We start from the raw sequence: 21,875 nt of genomic DNA on the forward strand, positions 1-21,875 counted from the left end.
TATACACAAACACTGATCTCTGGCTGAAGGAGACTCGAACCTACGAACCTTGGAACAAGGTACGCAGTGCTATACTATTCTCACCACACTGGACAATACCTTGGCGTCCAGCTTGCGCCAGACGTTGATCCAAGGCAGTTTTTGTATATTTCGCCTGCTCTTGCGAATTCCTTGCATTGTTAAAATCTCTAGTAAGGCTGACGCATGCAGGGGATGAGATGAAAAGCTGTAAGCCTTCTCCCTGAAAGCTGGCTGCTTTGGATCAACGTCTAGCGCAAGCTGGACGCCAAGGTATTGTCAAGTGTGGTGAGAATGGTATAGCACTGCTTACCTTGTTCCAAGGTTCATAGGTTCGAGTCTCCTTCAGCCAGAGATCAGTGTTTATATATATATATATATATATATATATATATATATATATATATATATATATATATATATATATATATATATATATATATATATATATATATATATATATGTGCAAAACAACCACTGTGAAAGAATATAGAAATTCCAAGCGCTTTCGTGACTACTCACATTATCAAGGAACAATGAAAGTAGAGCATCAAAGGAAGGTATATAAAGGGTCTAACCCACACTTCATTATCAGATCCCACAACAAAGGAACACCTGACACGCGACTCATAAGAAAGGGAACACTGCAACAGGCCCGCCGGCCCAACTAGACAGGTCCTTCACACAACCCACCAACAAACTATTCTACCCAAGAAATAAGAATTTTAAAAATTACTATTTGTCCAAAGTATTATTAAATTCTTCCCAAATTCTATTAATTATAAATGGATCTAATTTATATAAACCAAAGGAAATATTCATATTACTGTCAAAACTGCTTTTTATGAAACAAGATTCAATTATATTCCTGTCGACCATGGACTTGCTTGATACAACTTCTCAACTTTTTGAAAATGAATTGAATGGTTAAAATCTCTCACATGAATAAATAGAGCATTGAAATCTTGTCCAGTTCTAATGCTATATTTATGTTGTTTTAATCTAAGTTCGAGATTTTTACCAGTTTGACCGTAATAAACTTCATCGCAAATTTTACAAGGAATCTTATAGACACATCCATCAGCATTTTGGGGGGAATTCTTTATCAAAAGTTTTTTTTACTGTATCAAGATTTTTGAATACAACTTTAATATTAAAAGTATTAAGAAGAGAAGGCATATCAACCAAGTTTTCATGGTAAGGGAGAACCAACATATTTTTAGTTGAATAAGGCTGGTTGTCCCTTTTTGGATTGTAAAAAGTATTTCTAGCTACTTTAAAAGATTTATAAATTACGTTTCATGGGTATTTCAAATCATTACCTATTTCATAAATTTTGGATATTTACTCATCTATGAACTCTGGACTACAAATTCGTAAAGCTCTCAAAAACATTGATGAGAAAACAGTTTAACTCTATCTTGATGCAAAGAATAATAGTGGACATAGGAACAGTTATTTGTAGGTTTTCTGTAAATTTTAAATTTGAATTCATTATTACCCTTAATAATTAAAACATCTAGAAAAGGCAATGAGATATTTATTGTTTCTTGATAATGTCACGAAAGCGCTTGGAATTTCTCTATTCTTTCACAGTGGTTGTTTTGCATATTCTGAAATCACCTGTTTACTGTGATCTTATTGCATATATATATATATATATATATATATATATATATATATATATATATATATATATATATATATATATATATATATATATATATACATATTAATTCAGGCTACAGACACGCCAGTTGACCCACAAGCCAGTAATTGCAGCAGAGGAAGCACTGAACATAGACTGATATAATCCCGCCTCACACTGCCCAAGCTGAGCTCAGACCAGGAAGTGCTCTTAAGAAGCCTACTTCTGCTCTTCTTCTCCTTCCGGAGGCAGGATGCCGGTGTTAGCTGTGGTTCTTGCTTACAATTTATATGGATATAAAGACACACAGTGTAGAACAAGCTTTTATTAGGACAACGTTTCGCTTAGAATAGAAAATTATTAAGTCATTACTTGAAGCTCTTCACAGAACTATACCTGTACCTGTCGACATGAAGCTTCTTCTTACAGTTTATACATATCTATAGTTGTCGCCTTTATAAAAGCTTTCTTTGCATTTTTTTTGTACATAAATCTTGTCCGGCGATTCCCATTAACAAATGTAGGGAATTATAGGTGTCTTATGGCTGATGAAGGGCTCTTGATCCTAGGAAGTTCAGTTGAAATATTCATTGTATTGGATCTAATTGCATTTCAATTTCCAGGCTTTGTTACCTTTTTGAGTTTTGCGATTCCCCAATAATAACAGTAATAATAATAATTGCAATACTACTACTACTACTAATACTACTACTACTACTACTACTACTACTAATAATAATAATAATAATAATAATAATAATGATAATTATAACAACAATAATAATAAAAATAATGATAATATTAATAATAATATATTATTATTTGTATTATTATATATTATTATTATTATTTTTATTATATATTATTATTATTTTTATTATTATAACAGGAAATTAATCATTTTCCTTTGACAAAAACTTGAAATGTATGTATTTCTTCCTCCAAAAGATGAGATATAAACTGAACAACTTTGGTCATCAATGCTTATTGCTCAGTTCTGTTAATCTGTTAAAATTTTTAAATATTATTATTATTATTATTATCTTTTGGAGGAAGAAATACATACATTTCAAGTTTTTGCCATGGGAAAAGGGTTAATTTCCTGTTATAATTTGCCTTATTTTTTAGGTAAACATAATTAAATCATGTGTTGTGGCGTGCTGATGGTGCTTTGCTAAACATTAAAAATGAGGAAATTTCTCCTGACAAAAGTCTTGGTCATATGGGTCTTAGATCCGGCTTGTTTACTTTTGCGAATTGTCCAGTCTATTTCCAGTTCGGGTATGTTTATTTATGTACCTGTCCAGTTCTGATTTTTTACCGACATCTCTGGTCCAGTTTTGGCATGTTTACTAGTGTCCCTTGTCCAGTTATCACATGTTTACCTATGGTTTTTATCCACTTTTGACATGTTTACTGATGTCCCACGTACAATTCTGGCTCAGGTGCTCTCAAAATGTTTTCCCTTGCACTATATCATGTTGTCCACAACACTAATCTTCATCCTCGTGGTTTCCTGTTTTGTTGAGGCTCAACATACAGATGTGCTTGCGGGCGCACTTGCTGGGGCAACACTTTTGTTCCTGGGAGCAATACCCATCAGAGGCGCAATTGGGCTGCTGCTTACCCTCTCCTGATACTAACTGAACTGTGCCTGAAGTCTTGGCCACCTACGAATATAAAACACTGGGTTAATAATGTTCCACTGAAGGAAATAAGAAAAAAGTTACAAATGTTCTTCAAGAGACAATTTCGTGACTAGCACACAGTGGTTGATAAAGGAGAAAAGGAAACATAACTGTACATGAGATGTTAAAAATAATTTGAAAGAACTGACAACGTATAGCTAATAACCAGATCAACTGATGGAACAAGGGACAATAATTGTAAACTAGAAAAGAAAAGATGTCGAAAGAGACCTTTCTCCGATGGCTCACTCAATTAAGCAACCATTGTCTTTCCGTATACCTGTAATCACCGGCTGCTGGCTGATTACTGTTTTATATTCTTGGTTAAGCATCCGTTGACTTACCTGTGATTTATGCTCGTATCTGAGCATCCGCTTGTTTATCCTTGACTTATATTCGTAGTTAAACATCCGCTGGCGATTCGGAGATAGTTTTCTATCGCATTTAAGAAGCAAAGGATAGTATCCTAGAATAACATTACGGTCTGAAGATGGTAGGTAAGTGTTACAAGGCTCTAGGAGGAGGAAAGATGGATAATTGCTTAAGGAACGGGAAACAGTGGAAAATGGTATGGCATGAGGTCCAAGGGTGGAGAGAGTTGGTAGGAGTGGTTACGGGTAAAGTTTGTGTGGAGTTGTTAGGGAGGTAAAGGACTAATGGGACAGAAACGTAGGGAAGTATGGGGCTGTAGAACGATGGGGTGAGGAATCGGTAGAATGAGCGGTCAGGGAGGACTGGACTTAACTGCCTTTCATTCTTATAACTTAAAAAATATCCTTCTGAATTTTTTTAAGCTTTTTTTGTGTCTTCACTTTCTTGTGACTGATGTGAGAGATTCTTGTTTTAGGTTTTGGATTGCTGTATCTGCCTTTCTCTTATTTATAAATTATCTGATTCTTTTCCGATTTTGTTTGTATTGTCTTCATCTGTATATACGTGACAGTACCTCATTGTTCATTGTTCATTCTTCTGCTGTAATTGATGCCTTCAAAAGTAGTCTAATTGGTCTGCTCTGTCTCTAGGTACATGCACCAATTGTTCTAGTATCCTGTAACTTGATATATTTCAGTTCTGTCACTATATTATATACCGGTAACCCGGGCAACAAAAGGCAAGCGAGTATAATAATACGTAGCGCAGAATAAACTTTTATTCTAGAAGACTTTTCGCTTAGGACAAAGATCAGTTATGAGGGAAGTGTTTAAAATAATATCTTGTTCTACAGTATGTACCTATATTTATTTTTATTTTATCACCTCCACTATTTCATTCTCCTCCTGTAGTTAGGATGAGATATAAGGAACTATTAGCAGAAAGATGGGCTAGTGAGAATTTAGGTACTGCGGGGGTTGAAGAGGTGTGGGATAGTTTAGAAAATGATTTGCTAGAATATGGGGCATAAGTTTGCGGATGTAGGAGGATGAGTGTGGAAGGGAAGAAGAATAATGGACGGAATATGAATAATTAGGCAAACAGGATGATAAGGGAGAAAAAAGTTTGCGTATGAGAGGTTTTTACCAAGCAGCAGTGATATTACGAAGGGTGAAGTACATGGAGAATAAAAGAAAGGTGATGAGAGTAGTGATAGTATGTAAAAGGAGAGTAAATAATGAAGTAGGTGAGGTGTTGTCAACAAATTTTGATGAGAAAAAGAAAACGTTTTGGAATGAGATAAATAGGTTGAGGCAGCCTAGGGAACAAATGGATTTGACAGTTAAAAACAGAATAGGGGAGTTAGTAGATGCAGATATTGAGAATATGGTAGGAATATTTTGAAGAGAGGGAGGCAGTGATTTCATATATTTGCCAGGGAGATATAACATCTTTTAGAAATAAAGAAAAGCCAGATGTTCGTTAGATATTCCTTTATTTATTTTAGCATTTTTTCTATTATTATTATAATCAAGAGGGAAGCGCTAAACCCGGAGGATTATACAGCGCCTGGGGGGGGAGGATGTGGAAGGCATTCAGGCTTAATTCGGGGAACTGGAGCACAGATCCAATTCCCTAAATCAAGAGCCCCTCACCAACATCAAGGAACCTTCCTTGAGGGAAGCATTTTTTTTTTTTTTTTTTTTTTTTTTTTTTTTAATATCCCTGCATGACCCTTCTGGTTTCTCAATCAGTCTCATGTATTTTATCCTTCAAGAAGGTGCTATATACTCATGTGTGTCATAACATCAAAAGTGTATAATTACGACATGTTGAAGAATTAGGCAACTGATCAACAACTGGGTTTCTTTATTATGGAGACGTTTAACTAACCAATAATTTTATCAGTCTTCTGTTGTTTGTCATTGTATTATATTGATATAGCAACTGGTTGGCGAAACGTCCACCATAATAAATATACCCAGTTATTACATGTGTCTAATTCGTCAACTCATTTGTGTCCTGTATTGATACCCGTTATTATGTAGCTGAAACTGAGCAAGCTCGTAAAGTAATAATGTCCTTACCTATATCTGTGTATGTTACCTGTATCGAAGTGACTCATCTCTAAGTGTTTTAGCAACCTTTTTCTGAATATATTGTCTATTTCTTTGGGAGTAAATATGTCAGTGAAAGTGAGCTTTAAATAATTAAGAGCCTCTTACCGTCTGCTCTTATCATGGATTCACTGAAACCATCTACTCAATTTTTTAGTATCAATAGGGATATGTTGGTTTGGTGTTGCCAATTCTCTAAGTAGCTTTATCAGTTCCTCCTTGTCGTTCAGTTTTTCCATTCCTCTTCCCCCTCCCATTTTATGCTTTCACTGTTCCTACTTCCTCAATATGTAACAAGATCACAGTAAACAGTTGATATTACAGTTTGCGAAATAGTGAAATTCCAAGCGCGTTCGTGATTTTTCACATGTAAAAATAAAAGATTTGCTTGTATGATTAATCAGGAACTGCGCCGTGACACGGGTCTTAATCCTAAGATAATCCGTCTGAGGATTGCGAAGGAGATGTCGATCTAATTCAGCGTTCTATAACCGTAATCAGGATCTTGCTGTAATCCCTGTGCGTTAAACTGCAAAACATTTTATGGTCAACAGCGTGCTGAGGCCATCAGCTCTTTATCATTGTCTCTGGGTCTTGTGTTGGGTGGTAGAGTAAATTTACAAATAAACGCATAGGCTATTTTGTTCATCATGCAGCAGAATTATAAGGCTGAGAAATCCCCTCACATACGACAATTCCCTCGTCCCATTTTAACAATTCCTCGACCATCCCGCCCACATCATAATGAGACGGATATAATATCGTATGTGAGGTGGTATCTCAGCCTTATAGGTCTTGTGCTATTTTATTATCTTTACAGGTCCTTGATAATGTGAGAAATCACGATAGCACTTGGAATTTTACTATTCCAAGTATATATATCTATATATATATATATATATATATATATATATATATATATATATATAAATATATATATATATAAATATATATATATATATATATATATATATATATATATATATATATATATATATATATATATATATATATATATATGTCGTGCCGAATAGGCAGAACTTGCGATCTTGGCTTAAATAGCAACGCTCATCTTGCCATATAGGACAAGCGAAAATTTGTGTATGCAATAATTTCGCCAAAATCATTCTGAACCTAACGAAAAAAATATATTTCACTGTGTTTGTTTAGTATTAAATTATTGTAAACAAATCTAAAATATATTTAGTTGGATTAGGCTAAAATAAATTGCACTTGTTATAATAAGGTTAGGTAAGTTTTCTAAGATTCTTTTGGTGCAAAATTATAATTTTTTACATTAACATTAATGAAAAAATATATCTTTAAACGTATAAGAGAAAATTTTAGAAAGGACTTAATTTTAAATGAGTTCTTGCTAATTGACCAGTTTTACATATTCGGCACGACATATATATATATATATATATATATATATATATATATATATATATATATATATATATATATATATATATAGGACATATTGTGGTGTGGACGCCTCTGAGCTAATTTCACTCTACTCCCTGTTTGTGTACTAGCTCAACATGCAGTATATTATATTATTGTACCCACGAAACAAGTGGTATTGATCAATAACAGTACTGGTGGGTACAACATCTAGCTTTGCTGGATGCAACATTGTTAAGGATTGTGTGGTCTAGTGGTCTAAAGCGTCATGCGTTTTCTCTCACCATGAGCAGGGCCAAAACGGCATGGGTTCGACTCTTTCGCTAGTGCAGTGTTGTTATTGAACAATACCACTTGTTCCGTGGGTACAATAATATGTATATATATATATATATATATATATATATATATATATATATATATATATATATATATATTAACACATCGGCCGATTCCCACCAAGGCAGGGTGGCCCGAAAATGCAAAAAACTTTCATCATTCACTCCATCACTGTCTTGCCAGAGGGGTGCTTTACACTACAGTCATAGAACTGCACCATTATCACCCCCTTCTTCAGAGTGTAGACACTGCACTTTTCATCTCCAGGACTCACGTCCGGCCTGCCGGTTTCCCTGAATCCCTTCATAAATGTTATTTTGCTCACACTCCAACAGCACGTCAAGTATTAAAAAACATTTGTCTCCATTCACTACTATCAAATACGCTCACGCATGCTTGCTGGAAGTCCAAGCCCTTCGCACTAAAAACCTCCTTTACCCCCTCCCTCCAACCCTTCCTAGGTCGACCCATACCCCGCCTTCCCTCCACTACAGATTTATACACTCTCGAAGTCATTTTGGTTTGTTCCATCCTCTCTACATGTCCGAACCACCTCAACAACCCCTCCTCAGCCCTCTGTATAATAGTTTTGGTAATCCCACACCTTTTCCTAATTTCAAAACTACGAATTCTCTGCATTATATTCACACCACACATTGCCCTCAGACATGACATCTCCACTGCCTCCAGCCTTCTCCACGTTGCAACATTCATCACCCATGCTTCACATCCATACAAGAGTGTTGGTAAAACTATACTCTCATACATTCCCCTCTATGCTTCCACGGACAAAGTTCTTTGTCTCCACAGACTCCTAAGTGCACCACTCAACCTTTTCCCCTCATCAGTTCTATGATTCACCTCATCCTTCATAGACCCACCTGCTGACACATACACTCCTAAATATCTGAATACATTCACCTCCTCCATATTCTCTCCCTCCAATCTGATATCCAATCTTTCGTCACCTAATCTTTTAGTTATCCACGTAACCTTACTCTTTCCTATATTCACTTTTAATTTTCTTCTTTTACATGCCCTACCAAATTCATCCACCAACCTCTGCAACACACGCCCTACCTTTCCTAAAGCCTCCTTGTTCATCTGCTATCCTACTCTCTGTGTTACTCTTAATTCTTTCAATAATAACTCTGCCATACACTTTACCAGGTATACTCAACAGACTTATTCCTCTATAATTTTTGCACTATCTTTTATCCCCTTTGCCTTTATACAAAGGAAATATGCATGCTCTCTGCCCATCCCTAGGTACCTTACCCTCTTCCATACATTTATTAAATAGCACAAACCACTCCAAAACTATATCCCCTCCTGCTTTTAACATATCTTAATCCAATCAATCCCAGGTGCCTTACCCCCTTTCATTTTACCTACTGCCTCACGAACTTCCCCCACACTCAAAACTGGCTCTTCCTCACTCATACAAGATGTTATTCCTCCTTGCCCTATACACGAAATCACAGCTTCCCTATCTTCATCAACATTTAACAATTCCTCAAAATATTCCCTCCATCTTCCCGATATAATTATATGTCTATATATATATATATATATATATATATATATATATATATATATATATATATATATATATATATATATATATATATATATATATATATATATATATATACATACGTATATGTAGTGCCTAATAAGCCGAACTTGTCAAACTTTCCTAAAAATTGAACTTTTCCAAATAAATTATCTTACAAAATCATAGATAATTTTTTTTCATTGAGAAAAATATAAATGGTTTTATTTCTGGCCCAAAAGTAACTTAGAAACCCCACGTAACCTCCCTTAAAATAAATAGGTCATGCCTATACGTTAGGCAAGTGAAGAATTCCCTGTATCAAGATCCCAAGATGTTGTGTTTGACAGGAATGATGAAAAATGATTCAGAGAACCGACATGTCGATAAACTGAGGGACTGATTACATCGATTCCAGGCTGAGGGACTGATTACCTACATCTCCTTCTTCTTTTCACAATAAATATACTCAATTGTTGCACATGAGTCTAATGTATCGACTTGTCGGTTCTCTGAACCTTTTATTTACATTCCTGTCAGACACAGCAACATATCAGGTTCTTGATGCAGAGAATTCTACGCCTGTCTACCTATAGGCATGAACTACTACCACCAGTGGATTTGTTGAAGGTGACACCGCTTACGGCTGCTTCACCTCACCTATCTGCAGAATATAAGCCATATCTTTGTTCTTCTTTGTGTTGAACTGAGGAAACCATTGTGCGGCGAAACGTTTCCACAATAAAGATACCCAAGTGTTGCATATGTGTCTAATTTATCAACTTGTCGGTTCTCTGAACCGTTTATCTATATTAACTAGTTACTAGTTAATGACCAAAGTCGGACCGAAACGAAGTCATAAGTTCATTCTCGTGTGCGTGAGCTATTTGTGTATTACCACAACTACTTCGCCAGATGGGCAATTGTCACACCTTGCGTCATTTTGTACTGGAATGCGATAACATTAATGAATTCAGAGACAACTCACTCAGAAATGGTCAAGAAATGTCGAAGCATTTTATCCATAGTGTAACTACATATAGTAAACTGATCATTTTGCGATATTATACATTGTAAGGCTACAAATTTGTACAGCTATAATACTTCAAAATTGAAATGTTCAAATTTCATTGTTTAAAATACTCAATTGTAGTTCAAATTGTAAATTGTTTTCCGTAATTTTTACCAATGAATCTATCATAGCTTAGTTTATCTTAAGTTAATTTTAAGCCTGCCCATAATGCTCTGCATACAAAGGGCTTTTGATATGTACATCCAACTGCTATAATTCCTTGTACAAGTATGTATCATGTCCAAATAAACTATTATTAATAATATTATTATTATTATTGTTATTATTTTATTTTATTATTATTATTAAAATACCCTGACTTTGTCCACTATAAATAACGCATTACCACTTATTTTTCGTATGTGTATGACCTAATTCATGTCTGCATAAATAACTCATTACGATTGTCACTAGATATAAACATGCATTATCACTGTAACTTGTTCAGCTATTAAAAAATTGCGGTTATTAAAACTACCGCCTACATTGTGGATATGGGACCCATAATAAGGACATTAAACTAAAAATCTGCTACTACTACCACTACTACTACTACTACTACTACTACTACTACTACTACTACTACTACTACTATTGCTGCTACTATTAAAATAAGAAAATAAAAACTATATAATAATAAGGGTAAACTACAGTGAAATAATTTTGGGAGATGCAGCATGCAGTACTTGACTGAGGCAGCTAATGAGCTGTTAAACTAACTGACCTCGCCTATCCCGAGGATGGCAGCTACTGGCGTCACCTGACATCCTGATGATAGAAGCTACTAACTTTTGCAGCAATTTTAGAATAATATGACTTCCACCTGACGCTTCGAGTTTTATCACTTCCCTGATTGGATGCCGCAGATATTAGATGATTTTATTAGCTAGAATGTTTTTTTCAAACGAAGTGTTTGTAGTGCAAAACTTAGAGTTTTCACAGGAAGAATTCATGCAATGACACGAAGGTGATGTTGGTTTTGATTATGATGGATCGGACGTGAATAATATGATGAATTTTTTATGGTAGAATCTCAGTTGAAACTTTGTTGCTTTGTTCTTTAAGCTAATAGCTTACTGAATAATTATTATTGCAACTATAAATGGTGCAACTGTGTGTGTGTTCAGTGTCCGATGTTAGAACCTCATAAGCCCTTAAGACGTACTTTGTTTACTACCGAATTTTTCTCGGCAAACCTGGACTTACATGAACTTGTCTCGAAACACCTGAAAACTTATAGAGACACATATGAACCTGTCTTGAAAAACATGGTTTTACAGCGATGTATACGTGCATATTGAACACTCTTTCAAATACATACGTATTTGAAGCCAAGCACATGCAAATACACTTACCTTTGCCTTTTTTATTGCAAGGAAGATGCCAGAGCTCTTGCACACCTGCTCTTCTTCCTCAGGACACCGACCGTCATGAGGGTCATGGTTCGGTGGTACTGAAATTTAGGAAAGGATCTATATTTTCTTGTTCTTATTTGATATTACAGACTAGGTGTTCTTGTTGCAGTGTTGTGCATGTCGTAGCAGGAGGTGGAGTAGGATCGGGGGTTGTGTCAGTGAAGGAGCACGTGGGTGTTCTGGTGCTGACAGTGAGGAAATATGATGTATGATGCATGTGTTAGTATGGTGTATGATGCATGTGCTAGTATGGTGTATGATGCATGTGTTAGTATGGCGTATGATGCATGTGTTAGTATGGTGTATGCTGTGCGAGTTAGTATGGCGTATGATGCACGTGCTAGTATGGTGTATAATGTATGTGTTAGTATGGCGTATAACGCATGTATTAGTATTGTAATAGTGTGTATGACGTATGTGTTGTTATTATGGTGAACACGGCAGAGACTCGTCATCACTGCCTATTGCAGTGTTCCTGGCCTGCTGCAGTGTTGCTGGCCTGCTGCAGTGTTCCCGGCCTGCTGCAGTGTTGCTGGCCTGCTGCAGTGTTCCTGGCCTGCTGCAGTGTTGCTGGCCTGCTGCAGTGTTCCCGGCCTGCTGCAGTGTTCCCGGCCTGCTGCAGTGTTCCTGGCCTGCTGCAGTGTTGCTGGCCTGCTGCAGTGTTCCTGGCCTGCTGCAGTGTTCCTGGCCTGCTGCAGTGTTCCTGGCCTGCTGCAGTGTTCCTGGCCTGCTGCAGTGTTCCTGGCCTGCTGCAGTGTTGCTGGCCTGCTGCAGTGTTGCTGGCCTTTTACAGTGTTCCTGGCCTGCTACAGTGTTCCTGCCTGCTGCAGTGTTGCTGGCCTGCTGCAGTGTTGCTGGCCTGCTACAGTGTTGCTGGCCTGCTACAGTGTTCCTGGCTTGCTGCAGTGTTCCTGCCTGCTGCAGTGTTGCTGGCCTGCTACAGTGTTGCTGGCCTGCTACAGTGTTCCTGGCTTGCTGCAGTGTTCCTGCCTGCTACAGTGTTGCTGGCCTGCTGCAGTGTTCCTGCCTGCTGCAGTGTTACTGGCCTGCTACAGTGTTCCTGGCTTGCTGCAGTGTTCCTGCCTGCTGCAGTGCTCCTGCCTGCTGCAGTGTTGCTGGCCTGCTGCAGTGTTGCTGGCCTGCTGCAGTGTTGCTGCCTGCTGCAGTGTTGCTGGCCTGCTGCAGTGTTGCTGGCCTGCTGCAGTGTTCGTACTTCCTTATGTTCTTATGTTAGTGGGATGGATTGTGAAGGACCTGCCTAGTATGGGCCAACAGGTCTACTACAGTGTTCTTCTTTTCTTATGTTCTTAATTAAATCGCACATTCAGCTTTCTATGATTCTTCAACGTAAACTTTACCACAGCTGATACTAGCTATAATGTACACTATCTCTATATGGTTGATGATTGTATTGCCTCAATATCCACGTGGTAAGTGTACTTCCGTGGGAATTTAATGGCTGAAGCAGCTGACTCGTATAACTATTGTGTGGATACATCAGCAAATTAGAAAATATTTGCTGCCACCCTGACATTCCCGGTGAAAACTCCCTTCCGTCCCTTCCCTTCAACTGTTAGAAACATTTCAATGACTTTATTACACGCGTTCTTTATTTCAATCAAATATATGATATTAATTGTGAAGAATTCATTGACGATGTCAGATTTAAACCAAGCCATTTTGTTTATGCTAAGCTCACATTTATATGCAAAATATGAACAATTTGATACTGGTAAGCATTCTTTAATATCATGGTTAGATTGATATAGACACAACACTAGATATGAGAAACTAAATAACACAATCAGTGAAATTTAACAGTTCGCATAAAACAGCGAGTCATCATTTTCCTCCACTTAAATTTCACTCTTACCTTCCCATATGTATATATATATATATATATATATATATATATATATATATATATCTATATATATATATATATATATATATATATATATATATATCTATATATATACATATATATATATATATATATACATATATATATATCTATATATATACATCTATATATACATATATATATATATATATATATATATATATATATATATATATATATATATATATATATATATATATATATATATATATATATATATATATATATATATACCACTGTTAAAGAATAGTGAAATTCCAAGCGCATTCGTGACTTCTCACAATATCAAGGAACTATAGTTCTATAGTTCCTTTTCGCCTCATCTGACTGCAGTATATAAACCACTTCTACGGTCCTATGCTGTACTTTCTACAAGTTTGATGTACTGAACACATCGACTCCAGGCTGAGGGACTGATTACCTCAAACTCCTCCTCTCCTTACACCCTTCTGATTTGTATTGGACCGATGAAGCCACTATGTGGCGAAACGTTTCTTCAATAACGAGTCTCATATGTTGCATAAGTGTCGCAATCTTCATCTTGTCGGTTTTAAACCATTTATCACAACTTCTCGTTATGATACTGCCCCGAGCTTACTAGTGAGACACCAGCAGTTTCTCACGCGCCATCATTCTACAAACAAGGTCATACAGGCCAATTGTTCCCACACATTCTTTTTTCAGTGATTAATATATTTTATGATATACCCTTTTGTATCCCCCACTTGGTAGATGAGGTAGAAGGTGTAGAGGGTTAAGCAGGAGAGGGTTTAGAATCAATCAGTGGTGGAAAAGGAGAAGGCTAAAGGGTAGGTAGGTAGATGGAATAGGAATAAGGCATATTGTGGGTAGTGTTGGTAGAGAGTCTGGTTGGAGGCTGACAGAGTATGGTGGAGTGGTAGACGGAAATATGGGGATTATGCAGAATTGGGAAGTGTATGGACAGTAAACAGATGGGTTATGTGGGAAGGTAGAGGAAATAAAAGTGATAAACCAAAGGTATAATATAGGGAAGATAGATTAATAGATGAGAGGGATGAGTGAGGTAGAGGCGTGAGGAGTAAGGAGATGAAGCAAGATTAGTGATGGGGCATGGTTGATATGATGGGGCAGAGATGAAGTGATGGGGCAGGGTTGACGTGATGTGCTGAGAAGAGATGATGGGACAGCAGTAAGGTGATGGGACAAGGGTGAAGTGAAGATCAGAAGTAAAATGACTGGGCATGGGTGATGACGAATGGTTGAGGTGATTGAGCAGAGAAGTGATAGAGCAGAGGTGTAGTGATGAGCAAGGGCAAGGTGAAGGATAGCGGCAAGGTAATAAGGAAGAAATGATATGATGGGTCAGAGAGTGAGAAATATGGCAGGGGTAAGATGATGAGGACGGAGAGGTAACGAGTCAGCGGTGAAGTGATGAGCAAGGAGTGAGGTGAAGGGGAAGGTGAGGGGTGACGAAGCGGGTGCGAGGTGATGAAGCAGGTATGAGGTACTGAAGCAGGTGTGAGGTGATGAAGCAGGTGTGAGGTGATGAAGCAGGTGTGAGATGATGAAGCAGGTGTGAGGTAATGAAGAAGGTGTGAGGTAATGAAGCAGGTGTGAGGTAATGAAGCAGGTGTGAGGTAATGAAACAGATATGAGGTGATGAAGCAGGTGTGAGGTGATGAAGCAAGTGTGAGGTGATGGAGCAAGTGTGAGGTGATGAAGTAAGTGTGAGGTAATGAAGCAGGTGTGAGGTGATGAAGCAGGTGTGAGGTGAAGAAGCAAATGTGAGGTGATGAAGCAGGTGTGAGGTGATGAGGCAGGTGTGAGCTGATGAAGCAAGTGTGAGGCAATGAAGAAAGTGTGAGGTAATGAAGCAGGTGTGAGGTGATGAAGCAAGTGTGAGGTAATGAAGCAAGTGTGAGGTAATGAAGCAGGTGTGAGGTGATGAAGCAAGTGTGAGGTAATATAGCAAGTGTGAGGTGATGAAGCAAGTGTGAGGTAATGAAGCAGGTGTGAGGTGATGAAGCAAGTGTGAGGCAATGAAGAAAGTGTGAGGTAATGAAGCAGGTGTGAGGTGATGAAGCAAGTGTGAGGTAATGAAGCAAGTGTGAGGTAATGAAGCAGGTGTGAGGTGATGAAGCAAGTGTGAGGTAATAAAGCAAGTGTGAGGTGATGAAGCAAGTGTGAGGTAATGAAGCAGGTGTGAGGTGATGAAGCAAGTGTGAGGTAATGAAGCAAGTGTGAGTTGATGAAGCAAGTGTGAGGTAATGAAGCAAGTGTGAGGTGATGAAGCAGATGTGAGGTGATGAAGCAGGTGTGAGATAATGAAGCAGGTGTGAGGTAATGAAGCAAGTGTGAGGTGATGAAGCAAGTGTGAGGTAATGAAGCAAGTGTGAGGTGATGAAGCAAGTGTGAGGTAATGAAGCAAGTGTGAGGCAATGAAGCAAGTGTGAGGTGATGAAGCACGTGTGAGGTGATGAAGCAGGTGTGAGGTGATGAAGCAAGTGTGAGATAATGAAGCAGGTATGAGGTGATGAAGTAGGTGTGAGGTGATGAAGCAAGTGTGAGATAATGAAGCAGGTATGAGGTGATGAAGTAGGTGTGAGGTGATGAAGTAGGTGTGAGGTGATGAAGCAGGTGTGAGGTGATGAAGCAAGTGTGAGGTGATGAAGCAGGTGTGAGGTGATGAAGTAGGTGTGAGGTGATGAAGTAGGTGTGAGGTGATGAAGCAAGTGTGAGGTGATGAAGTAGGTGTGAGGTGATGAAGCAGGTGTGAGGTGATGAAGTAGGTGTGAGGTGATGAAGCAAGTGTGAGGTGATGAAGCAGGTGTGAGGTGATGAAGCAAGTGTGAGGGGATGAAGCAGGTGTGAGGTGATGAAGCAAGTGTGAGGTGATGAAGCAAGTGTGAGGGGATGAAGGTGTGAGGTGATGAAGCAGGTGTGAGGTAATAAAGCAAGTGTGAGGTGATGAAGCAAGTGTGAGGTAATGAAGCAGGTGTGAGGTGATGAAGCAAGTGTGAGGAAATGAAGCAAGTGTGAGTTGATGAAGCAAGTGTGAGGTAATGAAGCAAGTGTGAGGTGATGAAGCAGATGTGAGGTGATGAAGCAGGTGTGAGATAATGAAGCAGGTGTGAGGTAATGAAGCAAGTGTGAGGTGATGAAGCAAGTGTGAGGTAATGAAGCAAGTGTGAGGTGATGAAGCAAGTGTGAGGTAATGAAGCAAGTGTGAGGCAATGAAGCAAGTGTGAGGTGATGAAGCACGTGTGAGGTGATGAAGCAGGTGTGAGGTGATGAAGCAAGTGTGAGATAATGAAGCAGGTATGAGGTTATGAAGTAGGTGTGAGGTGATGAAGCAAGTGTGAGATAATGAAGCAGGTATGAGGTGATGAAGTAGGTGTGAGGTGATGAAGTAGGTGTGAGGTGATGAAGCAGGTGTGAGGTGATGAAGCAAGTGTGAGGTGATGAAGCAGGTGTGAGGTGACGAAGTAGGTGTGAGGTGATGAAGTAGGTGTGAGGTGATGAAGCAAGTGTGAGGTGATGAAGTAGGTGTGAGGTGATGAAGCAGGTGTGAGGTGATGAAGTAGGTGTGAGGTGATGAAGCAAGTGTGAGGTGATGAAGCAGGTGTGAGGTGATGAAGCAAGTGTGAGGGGATGAAGCAGGTGTGAGGTGATGAAGCAAGTGTGAGGTGATGAAGCAAGTGTGAGGGGATGAAGCAGGTGTGAGGTGATGAATCAAGTGTGAGGTGATGAAGCAAGTGTGAGGTGATGAAGCAGGTGTGAGGTGATGAAGCAAGTGTGAGGTGATGAAGCAAGTGTGAGGTGATGAAGCAAGTGTGAGGTGATAAAGCAAGTGTGAGGTGATAAAGCAGGTATGAGGTGATGAAGTAGGTGTGAGGTGATGAAGCAAGTGTGAGGTAATGAAGCAAGTGTGAGGGGATGAAGCAGGTGTGAGGTGATGAAGTAGGTGTGAGGTGATAAAGCAGATGTGAGGTGATGAAGCAAGTGTGAGGTGATGAAGCAGGCGTGAGGTGATGAAGCAAGTGTGAGGTGATAAAGCAGGTGTGAGGTGATGAAGCAAGTGTGAGGTGATGAAGCAGGCGTGAGGTGATGAAGCAAGTGTGAGGTGATGAAGCAAGTGTGAGGTGATGAAGCAGGTGTGAGGTGATGAAGTGGGTGTGAGGTCAAGGGAAAGGAGTTAAATACTTACTAGGCATGGAAGTATCTGCACAACAATAGACATCACTATCGTAGACACAGTAGTAGTAGCAGTTACTGGGGGAACCTGCTGGTCAGAGATCTTCATTAACTCTTCTGTATACATCAACTTCTGCAGGGTTACCTTCATGCTGGTAAACTTCTCATAATCTACGCAGTTGGAGTTACTCTACTCTTCTTTAATTCAACTCTGATTACAATCCATTCCTTAATATCTATATAACCCCAACGAGTTTAGCGCATTAACATAAACATAATAATTATTATATATATTCAATGCACGCGAATCGCATAATGCAGAATACAGCATAAGTTTCTTAATTAAGACATAAACACACCATATCTAATTCAAACCTTATCAAGAGACCAAAGAGACCTGTATAATTAAATGCAATAGCGCATTAAACTTCAAGACGCTCAGAAGTTGCATTATCAAGTTGTCATAATGGAAGGTTGACGCTGATTGATGCATCACTCAGAAATTAATGCATGAAGAACAGTGTTTAAAATTTACAAATTTATACTGATAAGAAAAAAGCAAACTGGGACCTACCCAGGCCAGACTCAGTCCACACTTTTCTCTAAGTAAGATTCACCAGAGTTTAAGTAATTTCAAAAGTAAGTGGGTCAGTAAGTAGGTAAGTAAGAAGGATAAGAACAAAGTAAGTTTTAAAACTTTGGGTACACAAGTGTTCTTGTCCTATGAAAGTACATAATATAGATTTAATAACTAGTGAAGAATAACCAAGTGAAGTTAAACACTTGACTTATTTATAATCAGAAAAGACATTTTCCAGTTATTTCACATAAATCAATTTGATTAATAAGATTAACACTTAAAAACTTATTAAAAGTAAAATTAAGATGACGCTTCCTTAAGAAAAGCATAAAAGCACTAAGAAATTAAAGGTAACTTCGAGAAACTTCCTCTATCTATTGCAACAATGAAGCCCAAAGCAAAGAAATCTTTCGTCTTTTTTATATTATAAATCAACCATTAAAAAATAATATCGTTCACAATTGTTTTATTTTTAATCAGGGAAAAACGGTAAACCAGTAAGGGTCATATAACTCTTGAAGAATACGAATCATTCAGATTCGATCCAAGGAAGGGGAGGATAAGTCTAGTTCCTCGGATCAGAAGACCCCTCTCTTTCACAAAGACAAAATAATGCAATAGCGTAAAACAAAACTTACACTATTTTGAGATTAAAAGTGACAAAACAGTCCCTATAAACATAATACATTAATAAAATTAACCATGTTCTAAATATCTTACACACACACAGTAGAGCTACAAGTGGAGGGGGAAGCAGGAAGGCCAGGGCAAATAAAGCCAAACTGCAAGAAAGGGGACTACACGGGAATGAGGAACTTCCTGAACGGGGTTCAGTGGGACAGAGAACTGGCAGGGAAGCCAGTTAATGAGATGATGGAATATGTAGCAACAATGTGCAAGAAGGCTGAGGAGAGGTTTGTACCCAAGGGTAACAGGAATAATGAAAAAGCCGGGATGTGCCCATGGTTCACCCAAAGGTGCAGGGAGGCAAAAAAAAACAAATGTGCTACGGAATGGAAGAAGTATAGAAGGCAAAGGACCCAGGAGAATAAGGAGAGCAGTCGTAGAGCCAGAAATGAATATGCACCGATAAGAAGAGAGACCCAACGACAATATGAAAACAACACAGCAGCGAAAGCCAAATCTGACCCGAAGCTGCTACACAGCCACATCAGGAAGAAAACAACAGTCAAGGACCAGGTAATCAGGCTAAGGAAGGAAGGAGGAGAGACAACAAGAAACGACCGTGATGTGAGGAACTCAACATGAGATTCAAAGAAGTGTTCACAGAGGAGACAGAAGGGGCTCCAGAAAGACGGAGATGTGGGGCACACCACCAAGTGCTAGACACAGTACACACAACCGAGGAAGAAGTGAAGAGGCTTCTGAGTGAGCTAGATACCTCAAAGGCAATGGGGCCGGATAACATCTCTCCATGGGTCCTGAGAGAGGGAGCAGAGGCGCTATGTGTACCCCTAACAACAATATTCAATACATCTATCGAAACAGGGAGAGTGCCTGAGGCATGATAGACAGCAAATGTAGTCCCAATTTTTAAAAAAGGAGACAGACATGAAGCACTAAACAACAGATTAGTGTCACTGACATGTATAGTATGCAAAGTCATGGAGAAGATTATCAGGAGAAAAGTGGTGGAACACCTAGAAAGGAATGATCTCACCAACAGCAGCCAACATGGTTTCAGGGACGGGAAATCCTGTGTCACCAACCTACTGGAGTTCTATGACATGGTGACAGCAGTAAGACAAGAGAGAGAGGGGTGGGCGGATTGCATTTTCTTGGACTGTAAGAAGGCGTTTGACACAGTTCCACACAAGAGATTAGTGCAAAAACTGGAGGACCAGGCAGGGATAACAGGGAAGGCACTACAATGGATCAGGGAATACATGTCAGGAAGACAGCAGCGAGTCATGGTACGTGGCGAGGTGTCAGAGTGGGCGCCAGTAACCAGCGGTGTCCCACAGGAGTCAGTCCTACGACCAGTGCTGTTTCTGGTATTTGTGAACTACATGACAGAAGGAATAGACTCCGAAGTGTCCCTGTTTTCAGATGACGTGAAGTTGATGAGAAGAATTCACTCGGTCTAAGACCAGGCAGAACTACAAAGGGATCTGGACAGGCTGCAGACCTGGTCCAGTAATTGACTCCTGGAGTTCAATCCCACCAAGTGCAAAGTCATGAAGATTGGGGAAGGGCAAAGAAGACCGCAGACGAAGTACAGTCTATTTGGCCAGAGACTACAAACCTCATTCAAGGAAATATTTGGCCAGAGACTACAAACCTCATTCAAGGAAAAAGATCTTGGGGTGAGTATAACACCAGGCACAGCTGAGGCACACATCAACCAAATAACTGCTGCAGCATATGGCCGCCTAGCAAACCTCAGAACAGCATTCTGACATCTTAATAAGGAATCGTTCAGGACCATGTACACCGTGTACGTTAGGCCCATATTGGAGTATGCGGCACCAGTTTGAAACACACACCCAGCCAAGCACGTAAAGAAACTAGAGAAAGTGCAAAGGTTTGCAACAAGACTAGTCCCAAAGCTAAGAGGTATGTCCTACGAGGAGAGGTTAAGGGAAATCGACCTGACGACACTGGAGTACAGGAGAAATAGGGGAGACATGATAACGACATACAAAATACTGAGAGGAATTGACAAGGTGGACAAAGACAGAATGTTCAAGAGATGGGACACAGCAACAAGGGGACATAGTTGGAAGTTGAGGACACAGATGAACCACAGGGATGTTAGGAAGTATTTCTTCAGCCACAGAGTAGTCAGGAAATGGAATAGTTTGGGAAACGATGTAGTGGAAGCAGGATCCATACATAGCTTTAAGCAGATGTATGATAAAGCTCACGGTTCAGGGAGAGTGACCTAGAAGCGACCAGTAAAGAGGCGGGGGCCAAGAGCTAGGACTCGACCCCTGCAACCTCAACTAGGTGAGAACAACTAGGTGAGTACACACACACACACACACACACACATGCAGTCGAAGTGTTGTTATTGATCAATACCACTCGTTCGTGGGCACAATAATATATATATATATATATATATATATATATATATATATATATATATATATATATATATATATATATATATATACATGCATACATATATACATATATCAAACAATCGTAGGCAGGCGATCTTTATTTTGCTAGACAAGCCACAGGGCGTGGAAATCTTTACCTCAAGTACTTTCATACTTCTCAATGCATCATCAGGTGCTATGCAAAGGTGCAAGACCGCAGCTGAATGAGTGAAAAGTTTTCTCAGTGCGGGTTTGTCACCTGCCATAGCCTCTCTGGGTGCAGGTGACAAACCTGCATTCCGCTACTCTGAGAAAACTTCCCATAACTCCTTCAGCTATTGCCTTGCAACTTTGCATAGCTCCTGATGACCCACTGAGAAATGTGACTGTACTTGAGCTAAAGATTTCCACCCCCCGTGGCTTGTCTTGCGCATATATATATTTATATATATATATATATATATATATATATATATATATATATATATATATATATATATATATATATATATATATA

At 38.9% G+C, this 21,875-nt stretch overlaps 1 protein-coding gene across 2 annotated transcripts in view; it reads right to left on the bottom strand.

Moving 5' to 3' along the window:
* Positions 1–1,976: 1,976 nt before the first annotated feature.
* LOC128691089 (uncharacterized) overlaps positions 1,977–21,875 on the bottom strand; it is a 77,434-nt gene continuing 57,535 nt past the window's right edge. The window contains exons 3-5 of one of the 2 annotated variants that reach the window (XM_053779881.2): positions 17,724–17,798; positions 11,572–11,669; positions 1,977–3,336 (exon numbers count right to left, since the gene is read on the bottom strand). In XM_053779881.2, the coding sequence (XP_053635856.1) occupies positions 3,160–3,336; positions 11,572–11,669; positions 17,724–17,798 (350 nt within the window). In that variant the 3' untranslated portion in view covers positions 1,977–3,159. The remainder of the gene's footprint in view (positions 3,337–11,571; positions 11,670–17,723; positions 17,799–21,875) is intronic. The other variant, XM_053779882.2, reaches the window with a different exon arrangement.

The sequence above is a fragment of the Cherax quadricarinatus genome, chromosome 27 (assembly GCF_038502225.1).
Source record: "Cherax quadricarinatus isolate ZL_2023a chromosome 27, ASM3850222v1, whole genome shotgun sequence".
In the NCBI taxonomy this organism is placed as follows: domain Eukaryota; kingdom Metazoa; phylum Arthropoda; class Malacostraca; order Decapoda; family Parastacidae; genus Cherax; species Cherax quadricarinatus.